We start from the raw sequence: 23424 nt of genomic DNA on the forward strand, positions 1-23424 counted from the left end.
CTGCCTGATAATCGTTACACTCATTATTTACTCTGCCTGGTTCTCTTTCCTCTACAATCCTCATCTTCCTCTAGATAATTCCTCAAAATTCCTACAGAATTCTTCCCTGATGGCCTAGAACAGGTACCCCAATGAATTGCCAAAATCCTATACTTCCTTTCAAGGCTCATATTTTAGTATGTGGTTATATACTATTTTTGACATCATTAATGTTAGTCTCTTTCACGTGACTGTAAGTTCTAGAAGGCAGATTTCACATCTGATTTGTTTACCAAGATACCATTAATTCTTGGGAAACAACTGGTATTCTAATTAGCAAGCAGTATATTTGAATGAATTAGTGAATGGATGGATAAATGATAATTTGTGAGTCTACATGAGTAACGCTTCTAGAAGCAAATCAGTTTGGAATATACTGGATAAAACTAATTTAGCCAGGCTTCTTTTCATAATGAATACATGTTAGATCATTTCAAGAGGGGTCTATAGGGACAGATATCACATACACAGGTAATTTTGTTATATTTTTGAGGAAAATCTAAAGTAATAATTTCTGTGCAGTATACTAGAGGAAATGCTGGTGGACAAGATCTTAATAAAGAATAATTACAATAAAAGTCAATATTTTATAAATAAACATTTGAAAGATCATTGTAAATAATACCAAGATATATAAATAAGTTGGCTATTTTGTAGTATATTTGATTCTACTTCATTATACAAGCATTATTGTTCATATTTATATCCATATAAAATGTTTTAAAAGACACAAAATAAATAATTATCCAACACATTTTTCATCTTGACAAGAGAAATGATCCTGTACTTCATAAAATTAATCAAAATTACTTTTCTTCAGATTTGAACTTCCACTTTAAAATAAATATTGGAAAAATCATCCATGCTTATTTCACCTTCCCTGGAACAAAACAGGATAATTTTTCTCCTTTACTGTTTGGGTTCATTGCTCTGTGCACAAAAACATGCAAGAAAAATGTGTTTGATAAAAATTTAGAATTTGGTGTCTCTTTCTATATTAATATTTTATCTCCTTATATGATAACACAGAATTAATTTAATATCATTGAAGTAGAGAAACACCTTTAATTTTTAAAGAAAGCAAAATATGGAACAAAAACTTATGCATGGTAAACACTGCTGTAAATTCTGAAGTCCTAAGAGAAACATGTTCATTACATGGCAGTTTTTACAACATTTAAGGATGATTATGACACTAAAGGAGCTTTAGGTTCACAATATTGCAAGGGATTTACATGCAGTGTCCATGTTGAATGAAACTTTGGTATAGAATGTCTTACCCTTTGTAACCTTGTCACCTTTCTCAGGAGGTCTGAGAGCCGTCAAGGAACCATCAGTTTTGAATTCCTTCGAGTCTTTCACTTCCTTCCCATCTTTGACTTCTTTGTTATCCTTTGTCTCTTTCCCTTGTTCTTTTAGTTTGTTTTCTATCTCTGCTATTTTGCTTTCAGAGTTGAGCTCATCTGGCAGCTTAAACTCGGGCAATATTTCTTTCAGGAGATCCCAAACTTTGTCCATATATCCAGGGCTTAGAGAAAAAACATCAATAATAATTTTCAAAAGATACCTTTACACTTCATATCAATAAATTATTGACAATTTGCTAAGAGTAATTTTAATCATTACATGAATTTTTAGTTCAAAAACCCCCACCATCATACATTCATTCATGCAACATCCTTTTACTGAGTACCTACTGTGTGCTGGGATTTGCTGACACTAAGAGACCAAAACCAGTTTTACTCATCTCAAGGATTACTCAGTCCAGCAAGGGAAACAGGTATGTTGAAACCATGATGGGGAAAAAATGTATATTTATGTGAGTAGCAGGTGGTCTACCATGCAAAAGGGAGACCTAATAGACATCTGTCTAAAAAGGAATAAAAAATAAGAAACAAGTATGTCCTGCTACCACCTTCTACTAAGTACTCAGAACTAAAAACTGAGAATGACCAGGTCTCTCTCCTTAAAATCCTGATCAAATAAAATCCAGTGTCACTTTGATCCTATCTTCTCTCCCTACAGTAAATCATGTTTTCTCCATTTTCATCACTGCTTCCTCAGCAGAAGGCCTTAGAAAATCCCTCTGGAATACTGCCCAAGCCAGTCTCCTTGCTCCAGTCCTGCCATTTTTTGTATGGCTCTGAGCCATCTTCCAAAATCACAAATATGATAAGGTCATCCTCTCATCTAAATTCCTCAATGATATGCTTTCCCTGTGAGGATACTGTGAAAACTTCTTAACAAGCCATAAAGGGCTGTGTCTATGTGGCTCCTGCTTACCTCCACCCCAGACCCACTCATCTTCTAGAATTCAGCAGCATATAATTCATCCACGCAGAATCAAGTGCTGCTCTAAGATTACTCTATTCTCTCTCCCACTCCATTGCTGTTCTTCCTTCTCTGAGTTGGTTTTCCTACCTCAAACAGCTTCATTAATTTCAATGCCTTTGATGGTAGCTTAAATATTATGTTTGGGGGAATTACACTACTTGTTTTTGATCTAAATTCCAAAGACTCTTTTACACACATGTAGTGTGGCCTATAAAAATACTTTTCAAGTTACTCATTTATCACACACTTACTCTATGCAGTTACTCTGTGGCATTGTTCTAACCACATTAGGCATAAAATTTAGTAAGATAAAAAAGAATCATTATTCCCTACTCTCATGGACCTTAACATCCAGTGAATGGACACAGGAGAGAGAGAGAGAGAGAGAGAGAGAGAGAGAGAGAGAGAGAGAGAGAGAGAGAGAATGAGTATTGCATGGAGTACAACTTCCATTATGAAAATGAACCAAAAGCAGATGGGATAGGGCATAAGTTGCTAAAGGAATAATTTAAGTTGGATGGTCAAGAAGGCTTTGTCTGAGGTGTTGATATTTATGGTAATTGAGACCCAAATTCTGTAACATATTCAGCAAAGCAGATATCTGATGGACAAAAATTCCAGACAAAACAAAACAGAAAGAAAACAACATAAACAACAGTGGCAGGAACCACAACTCAAGAAAAGACCCCAAGGAGCCATGAGTTTGTAGCCAATGAATGGTTGCTAGGATGGAGATAAGGTCACAGAAAAGATAAGAGACTGTGTATGAGTCAGCATAGTGTGAGAACCAGGGTGAAGATTTGGAAACTTCGTTCAAGTATCATAGCTAACCACTGAAAGGTTTAAAAGAAGGTGAGGGATATGATCTGACCATATGTGTGTGTATACACAGGCTACATATAGAGGGGGGGGGGAATGTTTGTTTATTATGCTTTTTTTTTTAACTACTCTAGTTACCATGTAGAAAATTCACTAGAGGAGGTTAAAATAGACCCAGAGAGGCCAGCTCACCCTGTAGCTGTGGTGGTGAGATGAACTGGGAGGGTAATAGTAAGACATAGAAAAACAAATAGATTCAGCCCAAGTAGAGAAGCTACAGTGGGCAGAGCTCAGTGAAAGACTGCAAGTGAAAGGTGAGGAGATGAGTGATCAAGGAAGATTTCTAGAATTTTCTTTAGGTTGAGAACTAAGTGGATGATGGTGCAATGACCTCAGAAGAGGGATGGTAGGAAAGGTACAGGTTTGGGAGACTGAGAATCTAGAGTTCCTTTCTGGAGTTTGAGATACACTTTTGACACCAATGTAAGCTATGTCATTTGGAAAGCTGTGTACCAGTAAAGTCTACAGTTAAGAAAATACCAGGCCTGGATATAAAAACTTGAGAGTTATAAGCAAACTATTCATTAAAGTCATGGGACAGGATCTCTGTTACAAACCATCATTTAGTGGTTGAGGAACTATTCAGGAAGGCTGGGAAAGACCAGCAAATAAGATAGGAGGAGAACACAGGGTTATTATGGAAGCCAAGAAAATCGAATGTTGCAAAAGAAGTTGTTCAAGAGAGTCAAATAAAGGGATGGTAAGCAAATGGGGGAGTGGGGAATATGACCACCAGATTAAACAGTGTTGAAGTCTTTGTTGACTTTACGAAAAGCCATTTCATTGGTATGATAAAGAGGAAGGAAAGTGCGATGAGAAGACAGTGGGAGGTAGGAGCATAGTGGTGTATATTGACCCTAACCCTACCCTAACCACTCATTCATTTGACATTCTCTGAGAATAATCAGTGAGATAAACTCTGATTTGAAAAGAATAGGGTTCTCTGTGTGTCTGAGACTGGCTTAAGTATCTAAACTGCCCCCTAGTCCTCTTGGATTCCCCATATAATTCAGTATATTTTATCTGTGCATTTAACCCCACTACAGCTCAGCAACATTGATTTTGCAATTTAATTGAGTGTTAAGAGTTTGTAAATTTTACATGATCACACAATTAGCAAATGAGAAAGTCAGGATTCAAAAAGATCTTTGTGAATCTCAAAAACATATTGTCATTTTTTTCTATCTACAATATTAAAAAAGCTATTCTATGAAGATGATACATTCAAATGTCACCATGGAATGACACATAAAACTTCTTGGACAATTTGACTTAAAGATGAGGTGGCAGAGTGCTGTATTCACAGATGGACCACCCATCAGATAGGCAAATGAGTAATCCCTCTATTTGAGATTATCTGATTTCTAACATCTACTCTGATATGTCTTTAATTCTGGCTTCAGTCATTACATGGAGTATTAGAATCAATTCTATTTTTTATTTTCAAAGATAAAACTTTACTATCTATAAGGAAAAAAAATAGGGAAAAGGTCAAAATTCACAAATAGAGCAGTGCCTGCCCTTGGTGGTCCACATGGGAGAATAGGAGGAAGGAGTTTTCTTATGGAGTTGCTACAAACACACTTTCTCCCTTACTGATTTTCCTATGGAAAAAAAAATGTAGTCAATAAAAATTTGAAGTCTTGACACCCTACTTTTCCTTGACTTGCAGGAAACCATGAATATAACTGCTTAATATTCAAATTCTTCTTATTAACAAAGACATCCTACTCCTGAACATACTGTGGGCCTTTGCTCCTATTGTTTTCCTGTTTTTCATTCTCTTGCCTTCCTTTCTCTAACCTGCCACAGAAAATGCTAGAGGCTCAGGTCAAGTCAGAACCTTGTCCATAAAGCCTTACTTGACCTGTCCCCTGCCCTCTTGGCAGATGGTTTCTGTTCCTATGTTTCAATTTAAACATTTTTGGACAGTTTTTTTTATATACTGTTTCATGACATCTTTTTCATATATATCATTCATATATATATATATATATATATATATATATATATATATATTTCTTTATATATATATAAACTTTTTAAGGTTATAGTATAATTGTAAGGTAGAATTAATGGTCTGGGTGAGTCTCACTTATTCTTAACTTGCTCTTATTCTCATTTATTCAACATGTTTCCAAAGGTTGATTATTAACTACCAAGCATCTTTCTAGATAATATTAAACAATATAGTGAAAGTCATTAGAGGTGGCAAAGGCATTTTGAATAATTATGTCTCAACCATAATCTAACTACTTTTTTCTGAGTAGATGCCTTTTCCTTTACCTATTAAATCTCAGTACACCATCCAGAGTAGATCATATTATCTCCCATTTTACAGATGAGGAAACTGGGATCTGAGAATTTATATTACTTGCAAGATTCTCATAGCTTGAAAGTGGAAGTATAAGAAGTTAACTCTCATTATACTGGTCTAACACCAAAGCTCATGCTTTTTTTTCCCTTTATGTCACTTTCATAGACATTTTGTCAACAATTATAATTCATGTGGTATCTTTAAATTATGAAAGTATATGAATGCCTTTAATATTCACCTACAATTTTACTCTTAGCATTCCATCAACACTAGAATTAAAATTTTAGAGCAGTTCATAGTCTTTCAATTTCATTCCCCTTCTACTTCTTTCACTAACATTGTCCACACTACATCAGAAAATCTTTTGGATATCAGAAAAGGGATTTGAAAAGGTGCCATTTTTGACTTCTCCCTATGTTACAAACAAATATCACGTTTCCTTCACAAAAAGTATCCATCAAGGAGGGTCAACTGAAGACAAACACAACTGAGAAGCACCAGATAACAGGCAAGCGCTCTGTCTTCCTTCTATTTTCCTAAAAGCAGAACTTAAATGTGCAAAGACAGAAAGTATCCTACCTCCTTACTCACTTGTCTACCAGAAAGAATAGAAGTTAGCCACTAAAGGTAACAGTGGATTTCATCTGCCTGAAGATGGTGTCAGAAGAATCTATGTTAACAACCTTAATGCCCGTTCCAACTTTTATTTGCCTTTCACAGATTACCACTGTGGAGACTGAAAGTTTTTCATTTTTCGTATCACTTCTCTAAAAATTTCCTTTTTTTTACTGATGATACGGATGTGCTGAAATTCAAAACCACCTCTTTTTTAAATATTTATTTCTTAGTTATAGGTGGACACCTTTTATATTTATGTGGTGCTAAGGATTGAACCCAGTGCTTCATGCACGCCAGGTGAGCGCTCTACCTCTGAGCCATAACCCCAGCTCCAAAACCACCTCTTTTAAAACTACTCATTTTTTCAGTGTTTCCCACTTATATGTGACATATCCATTCTTAGTAAGCTTATTACTACTATTACTATTATTACTATTATTATTTATGTGTCTTTTGTTACAGGGGTCAGTTTCAACTAAGAATCTGTGAGGGGTTATTCTTCTATACAGTGAAGTAGAATTTACCCTGAAATACCCAATGAGTTTTATATAACACTGTAAATGTTATTCTCACATATGTAAAACAGAAACTTTCTTGAAATTTTCTTAATGACTAAGAATATTTTAAATACATCTTGGGAAGAAAGAAAAAATAGATATGAGCGACTTAATAGTCAAACTTACTGAAGAGAAATGACTTCAGGTAACCACCCTGTGAGCGCATGAATAACTGTGAACTCTCCCAGTTCTCGTCTCTGTGCTATGTGAATGCTAAAAGAGAAAACACATCATGCAAAACTTACCAAAATTTGGAACTAGAATCACTAATAAACAGCAGCATAATAATCAACATAGGGGGGTCATAGTGGTTATACATTATAGTACAAGAAAATATTGTCTTATCAATTAGATGATTCATTAAAACCCTAAGTATGCCCCAATGGTAAAGTTCAAAATATATGTGAAAAACATGCATATAAGCTGTATTTTAAAAAGATCTAAAATTAATATTAATGCCATATACATAAAACTTTTATCTTATGAAATATATAACATAAAAAGTGCATAACTCATTTCATATTTTTAATATTTATGATTATATTGTTCTTTTGAGACTACAGCAGTGATTTTCATTGTTTCAATTCAATAAGTATTTTAAGTGGCCTATGAGGGTGTGTGTTAAGTCAGTCTCATCCATGGTAGGCCAAATGGGCATCAGAAGTTCTTAATGAATTCCTTATATAACTGCAGAGAAACCAGAAATCTGGTTCACCCTATAAAGAAGAGTGGACCTGCCAGTGTAACATGAAGTCAGAGGTAGTGTTTAACCAAATAACACTCTTCTCATTTGCTCTCTTTATTTATATATATTTTTGGAGGTGTTCATACTATTTACATTCATAAACAGAAATGCCATTCCTCCATTCCACTCAGGACTCACAGCCACAGTTCACTATACATCAATAATGATGGCAATGGCACTTACCAACACCTGTGTTCTTTTCTTCAGAGAGGAATCCTGTCTCATTCATATTTAGCAGTATTTATAGATTTCCATTGGTTTGTTGTATATGGATTATGAATTGCTATGTGTCTACATATCTCAAATGATTTTATGTATATAGATACACATATTATATATATATATGTATATAGATACACATATTATATATATATATATATATATATATATATAAAATAAAATCATTGAGAAAGAGAAAATACCACTGTAGTCATATATAAATATTTTTCTCAAAGATTTTGTGTGTATGTACACACAAAATCTTTGAGAAAGACAAAATGCCACTGTGTTCACACACACACCCACCCCCCCCCCACACACACCTGTTGAAAAATTTCACAAAGTCTAGTCTGAACTACTTTTTGTATGATTTTATTTATGAATCAACTGCAAACCTTATAGAAATAATGCTCTTTACATGTTTCACATGGATATTTAAATAACTGTTACGATTAGATTTTAAATGTAGAAAGCTAAACCTCATATGAAAATAATCTCTATATATCATAAAAAACTAAGAATTTATAGAAAAAAATATAAATTGTACCATGTAGGGCAGGTTTCCACAAGAAATCCATGAAATGTATTCCACTTAGCTTGGTCCTTTATTTTCAAGTTGGATTTGTTCATTTTATTTAAGTAATAATAACCCTGTTACTCACATTCCTATTACATGCTACTGAACTACTGCTTTAAGAAAGACAAAATGCCACTCTGGTTACCCAGATTGTGTATTTCACGCCTCCTGGTCTTGCCGATCCAATTCTCAGAACTTCAAGTGAGGTCTGAGAATTAGAACCATTGGGAACATCATCATCCTTATGATTATTGTCAAGTAAACATAGTTTCCACCAATAAAAATCCTCAGTTTTCATCTATCATTAAAAAAAATATTGAAATTAGGGCTGAATGCTGGGTAAAACAAATTCTCAAGAGAAAATTGAGGGTTAGTAAGAGAAAAGAGAGATGGAGAGGTGGCAGCTGGAAGGACTGTTTTTGTTTTGTAGCCTCAGGAGACAAAAAAGAAGCTGAGCCAAAAGAAAATCCACACAAAGCAGACCTGGCTTCTGACTGACACTGCTATGTTTATTACTTAAAGGGAGAGGGCTGTGCTTCAAGCAAATAGCTGACAGGGTTCTGTAAAACATGTGGGTGTCTTCTATTGAATTCTGAGTTGCTATGATAGGCTGCAGTAGGGTATGAGATCCAGGCTTGTGCAGTGTGTGTGAGCATTCTCCCACTGAGCAGTGATAAAAAGTCGCCATGCATTACCAATTCAAGCTCCTATGTTCCTTTTTTTTTCTTTTTTCTTTTTTCTTTTATTTTATTTTCTTGATTTTTGCACCGTGTGTTGCGTTGCTAGCACCAAGAGAGAATGACTGCTTATCTATTGACTACAGCAGACATGCCTCACGATACATTGGACACACAAGTCATATTGGCATAGAAGACTCGAGCTGATTGTAAGCATACTGAAGCAAATATGAGTAGTTCTTATCATGAACATTTTAAAAGGGACCAATGTTACCAAAGCCCAAGGAGCACACTGATATCATTCTGAAAAGTCCAGATTCTTCAAGTTGTGTAAGGTGTTGTTGAATGTAGAGAAATTAGAACTTTAACCAAATCCTAGTATATATTATTCAGTATTTAGATGAACCAATATTTCCCCCTACAAAACAGTTTCTTTTTCTCCCATTAAACGGAAACTCTATTTTTCACGATGTATTTTCCACTTATAGTAAGAGAGTCTGGAATCAAATAATTTTCAGTATTTTTCTTGAGGGAGTTTTGTGTGATAGCTGACTACCCAAAACTTCAAATCAGTGGCTTTGGCATATTAGCTTTTGTACATGAACGTTCACACTGTTGGGAAGGAAATCCTTTTTAAAAACTAAAGCAATTCAATATGGATGTTCAGTTGCTCTTGTGTGCCTTTTTGTTTTTATATAAATGATGGATAATTTCTCACTACATACTCAACATTTGCCAGCTTGATGATGGCTTTAGACAACAGCATTGGCCAGAGTTCAAATTCACAGGTTGAAACTGGAAGCAATAGATTGTTATCTTCATCAAAAGGCATGATGTCATCAACAGTTATCTTTCTCCAGCAACCCTAAAATAAAGAAGGAAAGAATGTAACATTATCAGTGATTTATATTATTTTTATCACATATTATCACACACTGCTGACATTGTAACTTGCTGTTGTATAAATTTATGTCAGCATCTCACATTTGAACACTGTTTTACTGTTTTTTAGTAATACATTGGTGGGGCATTTTAGCTTATGATTTATTTAATTATAGCACATCCATATTAATATTGTCCTTATGTATGAGGGCTTGTGAGCACATAGTACAGTAAATTAAAATGTTTCAAATAACAAAACCAAAACATTATACAACCAGGGATTAGTTTAGGCATAATTAATTTACTTTATATTGTCATAATGTAAATTCCTCAAATATAACTTTAATAATTATGGCTTATTCTGATATGAGCTACTTGATCTTATACTTTAATTCCCATGTTATACCTATTCTGAATTTTAAAAAGCTAATATTTTAATATGAAGTAAATTCTTATCTCATTTAATGAAATCAGTGTATATTTGCCTATATGCATATTACTTTCTAATCAAAAACATGAAACAAAATGATAACATTAATTATTTTGAACTTTTAGAGATTTTTTTAATTTTAGTTTTATGTGCTTTTATTATGAACTTATTCCTCAAAAAATTTTGCCCAGTTGTGTCAACCATTATAATTTCCAAAATACACATAACACATGGTCTACTACCGTTAATTACTTAAAATCTAGTGAGGAGTGCATGTATGCCAACAACACAGAATATCATATGTTCAAAGTACTGTGGGACAGAAAGAGAAGTGCAACATTTGGAAGTATGGAAAATGAAGTGAGACTAGAATAAAGATTCATGAAAGCATGGTTTTCTCAGGTACATGTGAGCAATATGATAAAAAAAACACTTTTAAAAAAATACAACACTCACCATCTTGAATTTCATGTTGCTTTATTTAGTGGCTCTATCTCTTTTACATTCATCCTTAAGAAATTATGTAGAGTTAGCCAGGGTCAAAGGCAGGGGTATGATAACTGCCTTCTAATTTCAAATGAACTGACCAATAAGAATTCACAGAGAAACAAGCAAGATGCAAGAGGACACTGTGTGATTGACACCTATTTAAGGTAACTAGAAAAGGCAAATTTATGCAGATAGTAAGAGGTTGCTACTAGCTAGGACAGGGGAGAAGAAGGGGAGATTATTTATAATGAGTAGAGAATTTCTGCTTGGGATGATGCAATTTCTGGAAATAGGTAGTGGCAATGGTTGCACAACAGTATAAAAATACTTAATGCCACTGAATGGTGCACTTAAATGATTAGAATATTAAATTTTACATTATTTCAATTTTACCACAATAAAAAAGCAGCAATTGGTGTTCCCTTCCTACACTTCAATTTTAAAGACAATTTTTTAAAGGGATCAGGATTCCTATAAAGGAAAAGTCTTAAACAACTATGAGATGTTAATCTAGACAAATTAAACAAAGAACACCTGTTCACAGATGATCAAAGGTAACATTTTTCTGTTAAGAATGCTTTTATTATTAAACACTACTGAATTTAAATGAATAAATTATACAGCATGTGAATTGTCTCTCAAGAAATCTATTTTTAAAAAGCACAGGAATAGATATTTAGCATTAACATATTTTTAAGTATGATTTGACTAGACCTATAGCTATTTTCATGGTAATATTTTTGATCTACTGATATTACACATTGCTTCCTTAAAGTATAACAAATTAAATTGTGCAGATTTAATTTAAATATGCATATAAATGACACATTTAAGAAAACTAGAACAGAAGGGAACTGTGTAGAGGGGCCAAAAATTGTGGTAAAGTATCTACATTCCAATTTATGTAGTAAAATGTTAATATTAGTATGATATATCAAGATTATTGTATTGTCTTGAGCAACTAATAAAAAAATGTTAATATTAGTTGAATGTCATAAGCTATGCATATATATTTTTTAATTCCTAGGGAACCACTGGAAAACAATGTGCAAAGAGATACGCTGAAAGCACTATGATTATATAGGTAATTCAAAAAAGAATCCTAAAGAACATTCAAGAATTGTGTTGGAGGATTCAAAAATGGCTAAAGAATCCATAAGTGCAAATTTAAAAATAAGAAAAGTCATAAGCAGATAATAAAGTGGTAGACATATCACAATCTATAAATAAAATACAAGAGTAACTCGAGTATACTTATCAAAATTAACAATTTGCATTTTCTTAACAAAATAATTCTACATGAACGAATCCTAGAAAAAATATCATACAAATGGGCAAAACATATATACATAAAAATGCTCTTTTAGAGCCTTGTTTGTATTGGTAAAACACTGGTTATGACCTATCAATTACATTAATGTAGCAAAATGCATTTACTTATTTATATATCCATAGAGTCGATAACAATATACATCAGAATATATCAGCATAGAAATGCCCATGGCTAGAAGAAAGAATCGTTTACAGAACAATAAGTATTATATGAACTTACTGCTATAAATTACATATATACATTTATGTAAGTTTATAAGAATAGAGGAAAGCTCAGGAGGGTTTTAGGTGATTTGTTGACTGATTGTCTGAGTAGGATAGAATTACAGGGAACTCTCTTTTCCTGCCTTGAACATGTTAATAGTTTTTGAATTTGCTTTACTAAAAGCATGGATAATCATAATAATTAAACATTAATATAGCATTTTCTTTTTGAAATATAGTAATTGATAGAAAAATAATTTGTCCTACCTTGAAAACATTGTTCCTCAAATTTAATAAACACCAATGTCACTGAGAGTTGATTTAAAGAGCAGCATTCAGGTTCTTCCACCAGAGGGACTTGGGAGGTCAGAGGTGAGACATGGGAGGCAGGAGTTTATGAAGCACCAGAAGTGCTATAGGTGCTGAGAGTTTTTTGTATCCCCAGTTTAAGGATCCCTGAATTCTACAACTGTATTGTATTTAGCATAAGTGTCAATGAGAAATAAGAGCTAACCCATTTTCATATGAATATATTGATAGCAACTGAGAAAAAATTGTGTCAATGTCTCTTTTTTCCTATTTATCAGAGACAAATGAAAGCATAGAGAAGTTCAGAGAAAAGCCACTGACAGCAATTGGTCTTCTTTCCAAGTAGAGAGGAAAGGGCTAAACTGCTTCTTTCAGGGAACCAAAAGATTCTCATGCTCACTAGGAAAGCAACTGCTAAGATGCTATGTGCCCTCCACATCATTATCAATGACAGTGGAAGAAGAGAGGAAATTGATCTCTCTTTTATGACCCTGTTCCTACTGCTGCTCAATACAATTTTTATCTGGCTGATGTCAAAGAAATTTTTGTAATTTTCTTAGAATCCAAATTGGAAATAATGGAATGCTTTTACGGAAAAATGACATTCTGGCGTGAAAGTCAGAATTTTGAATGTCATGAAGAGAGACCCTGCAAGGTTGCTTTACCCCAATGAAGACATAAAGGCAAACACTTCAGGAGAACACAGGAAAGGGGAAGAAGAAATTCTGTAACAAGACAGGCAAGGAAAATCTATCCCCAAGAAGAAAAAAGTAAAAAGGTAGGAAAGCATCAAGAAGTGAAGAATAGTGAAGGGGAGACATCTAATGAGGGACCAGGAAGACACCTGATTTAGTCTGACTGCTACAGTCCTAGCCCTATAGAGCTGAGACAGACCTAAAGAGATGGGCTAAATGACTGGATCAGACTGAGATTTCCAAAGTGGATTAAATATTTTTTCCCAACCTTATATTTCAACATAAAAGAGTCATAAATTCTAATGCACATGAACATGTTAATAGTAAACTATTAACATATATATTTTTAATAGATATATAAATCATACTTAAAAATATGTTAATGCTAAATATCTATTCCTATTAAACTATGAACATGTTAATAATAAAACTATTAACTTGAACTTACCATCCAATAAAGTTTCACAACATACTTTCCATAGCTATTGAACAAAGGCATATGACCCTTCACAGCCTTGCATAGGGAATAGATATGTTCCCAGGGTTTCCAGAGAAGAAGAGGAGGTTCCCCTGGAGTTCCTTTAAAATAATTGCTCAAAATCCCTCCATTGAATATCTTCCACACTGCATAGATTTCACTGATAATCCACCTCATCAGCTAGGAACAAACAACATTCATGTTATTTGGCTACTTTTCAAAGATAGATACTGAATTTAGAGGGAAATACAGTAAAAAAAAATTACTTCAAATAGTGATATTAAAAGTCATTCCACATTTTGGTTTTTCACATACCAAATAAAATCATAGGTTTTGCTTCTATTTTTAGTAAATACAGTTACATTACAAACTAATATCTAATAAAACAGGCCTCAATTTGACATTGACATTTGTTCAGCTCTATGTGTGTGTGAAAGTGACAGATTGAATTTATCTGAGAGAACTAAAGGCTTTAACAAATAAGTGAGATAAGATAGTAGATTTTACATGTTCTCAACACACACAACAATATGTGGGATGATGGATATATTAATTTTCTTGTTGATGCATGTTCTATATTGTATATGTATATCAAATCATCAAATTGTATACCATAAAGACGTATGATTTTTTAATTGTTAGCTATAGCTAAGTATACTTTGAAGTATACTTCAAAAAGTTGAAAAATACAATTCTCAATTATAGAAAAACTGAAAGGTGGGAATTGACTTGCAATTGACTTCCTGAAAGGTCTTCTGCAAGGAGACTTCAGACAATGCTTCCCTACATACCTCGCTGCAGAGCAAATGCTCATTTGCTGAAAACAAGTCAAACATAATTTCATTTTTCACAACTACTGGAACCTGAAATAAAAAATACATGTATAGATATTACTCCATAAAAAACACACACAAAGGAAACACAACCTAATGAAATAGGCCAAAACTGATCTCATTTCTTTCAAACAAAAGAGAAAAAACACATAAGCACTTTATTCCCTAAGATAATCCTTAGAGCTGTGACATTAATTCAATGTAACACTAATAAAACAGAGTATTTTAATATGCAAATAAAATATTACAATATATTATATATTCAGATAAATCTAGCATGCATATACACAGAGAGAGTTTTAAAAGTGATTTGAAATTTAAATTAACCACTCAAGTAAAACCTGAAGCTTAGTTAACATCTGGTAGCTGGAAAAATATCTTCATCTTGCATGAAAAATATTAGCTCTGAAAGTTTTTTAAAATCTTTTCCACCTTTAAATTCTATCACATTTTAAAATAAATTTGATGGTTATTATTTAATTGGGGTAACTTAAAAAACAATAAAATAGGAAAATATTGCTTATAACATTTTAAATGAGTTATAATTCACATTAAAGCTTATATAGTTAACATTACAAATTAAAATGCAAATGGTCTTGATTATAGAATCATATTTTTTATGGAAGGTAATGTGATCTTTTATCTTCAATCACTTATACAACTAGCATCTTTAAAAAGTCAAAAAATGATTTTTTTTATGTTTGAGAAAAATTTACCTAAATCTATTTTGAAGATCTGGATTGATTCTTCTAATCATAAATTATAAACACAGTTTTTTGTAGTTTGACTATGTTGGAATGCTCCTAAAATACCTAAGCTTTCCAGCAAGTACCAATGTGCAGTGAATGTGATGACAGATATTAGATACTTAAATTTTGAAGCACCTGCCGACAGAATAAAATAGTCACCTGCCGACAGAATAGTCACCTGCCAACAGAATAAAAATGAGCACTGACATCATAAAAGATAACAGATATTAAGCAAAGGTCTCTCCAGTGGCATTCCAGTGTCTCTATTCCCTCCACCTGTACTCGGGTGAGAGAAATCTTTAAGATGTTTCACAGTGCTCAACATGATCAGTGCTCAAGGGTTTGGATCACTGACTTCTAGTGCTAAAAAATAAGCACATCTGATCAGTCACTCTGTGATCACAGCTTACTAATTAATTCTCTTGATTGGAATGACCTTTGTCAACCCTGTTACCTTAAAGCCAGGATTTAAAGATCTTAGTAACATAACTTCTGACTTCAATCATGTCCTTTGATTTTGTCTTTTGCTTAGAGAGTTCTGTGGTATGTTCTGTATTGTTTTAAATGTGGGTTGCAATTATTTAGTGATTCATGAAATCAGCTTAGGGGAACAGGATTGCAGAAGGAGAGAGAGGATAAAATAGAACATATCTTATATAAGAAGATTGTTATTGCCTTGTGAAATTTTTGTTTCATCTTTATATATATGTACATTTAATGAGCATCAATATTAAAGATAAAAGGTAGGTATCACTGTAGATAAGGACAATGAGGCTGAAAGCCACTATTCTAAAACATTTCCTACTTAGCCAGACTTTCATTTCTCCCTGATCTGGCCCATATTCCAGCATAATGGATCAAGATGAGTCGTGCAGAGGGAGTCCATGTAGAGAGGCACACAGAGGCGCAAGCACTGTGATACAGTGGCAGAAGTTTCATCCACAATGAGTGTAGTTTTTCATTACCAATGTATCTCTCAGAACTAAGAGCTCTTTCACAAAATTTTTCTAAGTATTCGAATTTATAAAATTCTCACAAAAGTAAGCCATGAATATATAATAATTATATAATATACTATATAATTATTAATATTATTACTAATATACTATTTTTTTTGGGGGGGAGGAACCAGGGATTGAACTCAGGGGCACTCAAACACTGAGCCACATCCCCAACCCTATTTGTATTTTTATTTAGAGACAGGCTTTTTGCTGAGGCTAGCTTTGAACTTGTGATCCTTCTGCCTCAGCCTCCCAAGCTGCTGGGATTACAGGCATGCATCACTAAGCTCAGTTAATTACTATTAATATCACTATCAACTGTGTTATATTGACATCACAGAATTTATATTCTTCATGTCAGTGTTATCTAATGTGAACATTGATTCAAAAGCATGCCTTGTATATATTTACTTGTTCTATTTAAAATGTCTTACAAGGCATTGAACACATTTTGATGAGCTAGGATGTGCCTTTTTATTTTCTTGTTTTAATAATTTTTTAAAATTTGTGTATATCCAGTTTTGTCAATTAGTATTGCAGATAAATGATATTGCATTAGTATCACTGCCAGTGGAGGCTAGAACTTTTAGGAATAAAATGTCTTTGTGTAGAGACAGAGATACAACAGATTCTGAAAATGTACAGAATCAGCTCCACTACAACCATTTGGTTAGGACAGAATAATTTATCTACTGGTTTTCTATGCATTAAATGAAAATGATATGAGATTCTACAAGGAAAAAATGCATTAGTGATTACTAAACCCCTGGAAACAAACAAACAAAATACACTCAAACTAACATAGCTATTAAGAAGTTAGACTAGTGTGTTTTAAAGTATCTAAGTGCTATTTAAAATGAAAGTTTCTCAGATGATGTCCCAGTCAATATGATTCAAGTGGGTGAGCACGGAGTCCAGAAATGAAGTGGCCTTTGGAAAATGCTTACAGAATCCCTGCAATAGAGGAATCCAAATGCAAGCCTTCTGGACTGGAAAATTAATGCTAATTAACACTACAGGAAGCAGACCTCCATGCCATGTGAGTTTGTGCTAAGCAAAAGTAAGAAGAAAATCTGTGCATCCGAAATGAATGAATACTTCACATAACATTTAAGCAATCACCTGTCATTTTGGAGAGAAGTAGAAAACTCCTGTCTCTCAAGTAATTTCTTAGAAATCAGCACAAAAACATATTAAACTATACTGATAAACTTAAATTTCTAATTTAAATCCCCCAAACAATTATTTTTCTTCTTATTCTATGCCACAGGAAAAAATTCCTCTAAGTTGTTTAAATATAGCATTTTTTATCATGTGGATATTGTATTCCTGTAGTTAATAAATATTTGTTTAAGAATAAAAATAAAAATATTTCTTACCCGACTCATTATAAAATCTTGTGGCCTTTTCCAGGAATAAATTTTCAATGATGGTGGTAATTCAATCTTTCCTTCAGGGTCTTCAAACAAATGCTATATAAAAATATAAATTAAGTTTTTTTCATGAGGTTTTATTAAAATACAAACAACTCAATCTTGATAAAAACAAGTAAGTATATAGATTTGATCAACAATTAAGGATATATAAAGTAATTTGCATGTTTATTCTTAGAGCAAGTTGGTGGAATATTTGGAGGATTTAATAATTCTGTATATCATTGACAGAACCTTGATCCCTGAGCAGCAGTTTGATTGTAGAGGCAGCAGCTCAAACAAGCACAAACTGCTCTGGAATATAAATTAGATATGGTGGGAAAATTATTTTGAATGAGCCAGATATGGACAAACTTTCCACTGAAAATATTTTTATTTTACTTGAGAAGGACTTAAACTATTTACTTAGTTGTCAGCTGCAGGAAACATATAAATAAGATTATATGAGGTCTGGGGTTGTAGCTCAGCGGTAGAGGTCTGGCTTCACACCTGCAAGATTCTGGGTTTGGTCCGCAGCACCACATAACAATATATGAATAAAATAAAGGTATTGTGTCCAACTACACCTAAAAAATAAATATTAAAAAAATATTATATGAAACTTCAACCTTTGACTTGACTTTTGATTATTAATTATTATAATTAATCTTGTTCCTTTGAGAGAATGACTTTATATAGAGTGCAGCTGTATGAAATAATACAAATAATTCTTGAAATCTCGTTATCCAATTTCTCCAATAGTAACACTTTGCAAAATCGTGTAGTATAGTATCATAACCAAGAAGTTGACCTTGACACAGTCAAGTCCTAGAACAGCTTCATTGCCACAAAGATCCTTCCTATGCCTTATATAGCTACACCTACCTTCCCCCTTTCTACCCTATGCTTCATCTTTAAGGAATGGAAAACAGTTTGCCCCACTATTGTGTAGACAGAATCATAAAGCATGAAATCTTTTGGATTGGCTTGTTCCCCCTCTCATCACAATGACCTACAGATTGATCAGAAATGTTGCATAAATTAACAGTGTATTCTTGTTTGTTGCTGATAATATGTCATAGCATATTATGTATATTATGTATATTATGTCATAGCATATTACATATTATAGCTAATATGTCATAGCATAGGCATTTATTTGTTTATCACATAGGTTATTTGGGCTGTTTATTGGCTACTACTAGTAAAGTTTCTATAGACATTCATGTGCAGATTACACATTTTTGTGAACTTAAACTTCTATTTATCTGGGATAAATATCCAACAATACAATTAGTTCATTAATATTTTAATCCTATCTCTAGAAAGATATTCATATGTCAATTCTCCAATCCTTGCAGTCTAGTAAGCTAGATATACTTCAGGTAGCTACTATGTAAAAAAAGTTCTCAGAGCTCAGAAGGTACTGGGGGAAATGGATTCTTACAAGAAACAACATGAAAAGTGCTAGAATTAAGAATAAAACACTTAAGGAATATCAGTATGGGAAGAAAAGGCAACTGTATTTCACCTAATAAGGGCAGGGACAGATGAACTGTTTTGTGGTTTTCTTAGTAATCCTATTCTTACCCTAAGACTGGTGTGACCTAAGAAATGGACTAAATTTGAAAGCATTGACTGTTCACTTGACAATATAAGGACACATACTTATCTGGAACATTTGGCTTATTGCCAACTTTAAGATGCAGGACAAATTTGAAGAAAAATCAGGACACTTCAACATCTAGCAAAAGGGCCCACACAAAGAGTCTTAGAAAAACTGAGGTTTCTCAGAGGACTTACAGACTTCTGGGTTTCCCTCACTTTGATTGGTTTTCCTTTTTTCTTACAAATATTAACTTAGTTATTTTAAAGTACTCTCTATCTGGCAGTCAAAGCCACCTGTGGATCAGTTTCTATTATCTGATTTTTCCTGTTGGTTTTCAGCTACTTGGTTCTTTTTTTCTTCATGCTTGGTGATTTTTGATTGAATAATATATACTGGATATAAAAATGAATATAGTACCTCAAAAATGATACTTTCTTCCAGAGAGGAGGATTTTATTTCCTTTGGGCAGGTAGAATATAAGATGAATTTGACCCAGCTAATACCTGTTCTCAGAATTGGTAAAGCAACATAGTACCTATTTTGGGGTCTGATGTTCAGCCCCATGACTCATATATGCTGTCCCCAAATGAAACAGACATCAACTTTCCAGCATACTTACTATTGCTCCATTCTTTATGCTTCCACCCTGAAAAGTGTTCTAAAAGACTTGTCCTTGCTTTAGTAACACTATTAAATCCCAGAACTAGATACTCAACCTTTCAGAGATCCACAAGCCATTGATGAACACAAGTAATTTTTATACCCTATGTCAAAGTTTTCAGGGACTGCATGCTCTCCCCTTCATATTATTTCTCTGAACCTGGAATGACTCATCATTAGGTCTTTTCCACAAGTTCTTTTCCAGAGCTTGATTGCTCAACTAAGGACTTTTATACTCTATGATGTAAATTCTGAAAGCAACAGCCAACACACACACACACACACACACACACACACTCCCCATAAGTTGTGAACTGCTGCTAAAAATACATAGAACAGTTTACATTTGAATTGAGAGGTTCAAAGACCTTTAGCTTCTGCAAGTTCCACAATGACTTTAGGTATGGTACAAAGAATGCACACCCACACAATTTGCTAATTTGGAAATTGTTCTGCAGGTGCAATAGAGCCAGCAATTAGATACATTTAATAAATATCCTTTGTGAAAATAATTTACTGACATGAATCATGCAGTTTGTGCTTCTACCTTTTCTGAATAAAATTTAAAAGTTAATATTGACCACTTTAGAATTATCTATGCAAATGAAAATATAATAGTTCAATCTAGCCATTTTGGCAATTTTGTTTGTGTTTTGAAATTTTTTTGTTTTACAGATTTTTTTTATGAATTGCCTCACCTAATAACCAAGTCATATTTTAGATATAACCCAGACCTACAGAAATCTTTAGTAATTGAATATAAATTTTTTAGACCTTTTTTTTAGTTGTAGATGGGCACAATATTTTTATTTTATTTATTTATGTGGTGCTGAGGATTGAACCCAGTGCCTCATGAGTGTGAGACAAGCAGTCTACCACTGAGCAACAACCTCAGCCTGAATATAAATTTTTAAATAGACAAAATAACCTAAATTCATATGGTTGGAAAATGGAGAAACTCCACATAGCCCCAACCTCAGGAACTCATCATGCTTATGAGACTAAAAGTAAACAACGAACAGTTTAGATCCAGGTATTAGGAGGGGATTCTGGGTTCTTATTCGGTTCTTATCTCACCATAACATCTCTTTAAATCCATCTTTCCTAAAATCTTCAGAGAACAGCAGTTGAGCAGATTCCCATTATTTATACCACCCTCTCTAGATGCCTGGTTTCTGGTTCCATTGCCTAGACTGCTGTCTGTCTGTCTGTCTCTCTCTCTCTCTCTCTCTCTCTCTCTCTCTCTCTCTCTCTCTCTTCATTTCCCTTTATTTTATTAGGACTCCAATCATATCTCATTCCTCCCATTTACCTCAAAGTGATTTACCTAACCTCAAGACTAAGGCTTGGAAGAATAAAGTGATAAGGGAGACCAGGTTGACAAAGACACAATTTCTCTTTGGAATGGAGACTGTGGAGAAGAAGAATGAATACACTTTCCTGTTAACAGATCTTATTCCATTCCAAAACTAAAAACCCAAAGGGGATCTGTCTAATCACTGGTAAGCCTACTTACGAACACAGGGCTTTTCCCTGTCTTGTCCTTTTCTTTTCCACTTTTGCCTGCATCCCACTTTTCTGCATTGATGTCAGCTTCACTCCATTCTGGCCAGATTGGGAATTTCCCCTTCTTTTGTTCACCAGAACTGGGTACTACATTGCTGCCAAAAGAGTACAGCCTAAAGAGAAAGGGGCGGGGATTAGTTTAATTAAAATTTCCAAGATAAAAATATTGAACTAATTGCACGACATACCTTTAATTATCTTGTCAGCAGAATATGTTAAAGACATTTGTCAATCAGACAGCTTCTATATGTTTAGATTCTACAACTGAAATGACCCTAGACAGATTATTTTAGAAGCATATTTTGATCATAAATCAATCCCTGCTTGTTAATGCAAGATACTCAAAAAAAGACATGAATAGAACTTTGTATTTATATTATCCTGAACACATAAGGATATTAAATATAATTCACACTTCCAAAAATCCTTTACTCATAATAGTAACAATTCTGAAATATCAGTTCAAACATAATAATTTTGATTTATCCCATTATAAAAGTACTACATGATTATTATTTTAAAAGAAATCTACAAAATACAAATCAGGCAAATAATAAAACATATCCCCTCTCCCCCCAACACCACCATTAATGGCTATTATCTATCCTTTCAAACCAACATGGAAGATACACATATTTATTCAAAATTAAAATCATTCTGAATTTTCTTTTATAATATATGTTATCAGTATATTATTATATGTTTAACCATGTCTATACATGGATATCAAAGTAGTAATTTAATGACTGCATATTCTAGTGTATATTCTATAATATACCATATTTTGTTTAACTGAGCCTCCATATTTGGAAATTTGGGCTTTGATTTTAAAAAAACATTCATTTTTATAAACAAGGCTATTTAACAAGGTGATTATCTTTCATCATTTATTATTGATTATCCTTTATTGATCATTCATTATTGTTAATTTAAAATCAAAAGTAGGAATCTTAATTTCTCAAGTTTTCAAACTGCTCATGAGGCTAGAATGCTGCTTCAGATCTTGGAATAAGCAGTTGAAAAAAAATAACAAAGATATTGCCCTTAAAATGTTCAAATTCTAGGGGCTGGTTGTGGCTCAGTGGTAGAGCTCTTGCCCAGCATGCGCAAGGTACTGAGTTCAATTCTCAGCACTAAGTAAATAGTTAAAGTAAGTGATGGATCAAGTCAAGTGGCTATCCATAGGAAGAATGTTCTAGGTGCAGGAAATAGCAAGTATAAATATCACAGAGGAGTCTTCCAGAAGCAAAGAGTATGCTGGCTTTTATTAAGAATAATTTGGATGGGGGCTGGAGATGTGGCTCAGCGGTAGCGCGCTCGCCTGGCATGCGTGCGGCCCGGGTTCGATCCTCAGCACCACATACCAACAAAGATGTTGTGTCCGCCGAGAACTAAAAAATAAATATTAAAAATTCTCTCTCTCTCTCTCTCTCTCTCTCCCCCCCCCCTCACTCTCTCTTTAAAAAAAAAAAAAAAAAAAAAAAAAGAATAATTTGGAGACCAGAATGGCTGGAAGGGGAAGTGAAGGGACCTGACTCCAGAGAACAACAGGAAACATGAAGATGGTACATGTTATTTGAAACAGGGAAGAGCAAGACAGGTGGCCAAAGCGGGGTTGAGTAAGAGGACAACATGGTAGGATTAAATTTTGAGCATTATTCTTGAGACAAGGGAGACTTCTCAGAAGGTTTTGAGACAACATGTGAGAGCTCATGGTGGCCTAGACCAGGCGATGACTGCAGAGAAGGCAAGGAGTAGGGATGTAAAGACCTTGGGGTGGTCAAGACCCAGGACAGGAGGTGGAAATGTCTGG

At 33.7% G+C, this 23424-nt stretch overlaps 1 protein-coding gene across 1 annotated transcript in view; it reads right to left on the minus strand.

Moving 5' to 3' along the window:
• The window catches only part of Adgb (androglobin), a 158345-nt gene that overhangs the window by 120741 nt on the left and 14180 nt on the right, over positions 1-23424 (minus strand). The window contains exons 2-8 of the mRNA XM_077801965.1: positions 21562-21724; positions 17744-17836; positions 14573-14644; positions 13752-13961; positions 9688-9827; positions 6871-6957; positions 1320-1567 (exon numbers count right to left, since the gene is read on the minus strand). Coding sequence (XP_077658091.1) covers positions 1320-1567; positions 6871-6957; positions 9688-9827; positions 13752-13961; positions 14573-14644; positions 17744-17836; positions 21562-21724 — 1013 coding nt within the window. The remainder of the gene's footprint in view (positions 1-1319; positions 1568-6870; positions 6958-9687; positions 9828-13751; positions 13962-14572; positions 14645-17743; positions 17837-21561; positions 21725-23424) is intronic.

The sequence above is a fragment of the Urocitellus parryii genome, chromosome 8 (genome assembly GCF_045843805.1).
Source record: "Urocitellus parryii isolate mUroPar1 chromosome 8, mUroPar1.hap1, whole genome shotgun sequence".
Taxonomy (NCBI): domain Eukaryota; kingdom Metazoa; phylum Chordata; class Mammalia; order Rodentia; family Sciuridae; genus Urocitellus; species Urocitellus parryii.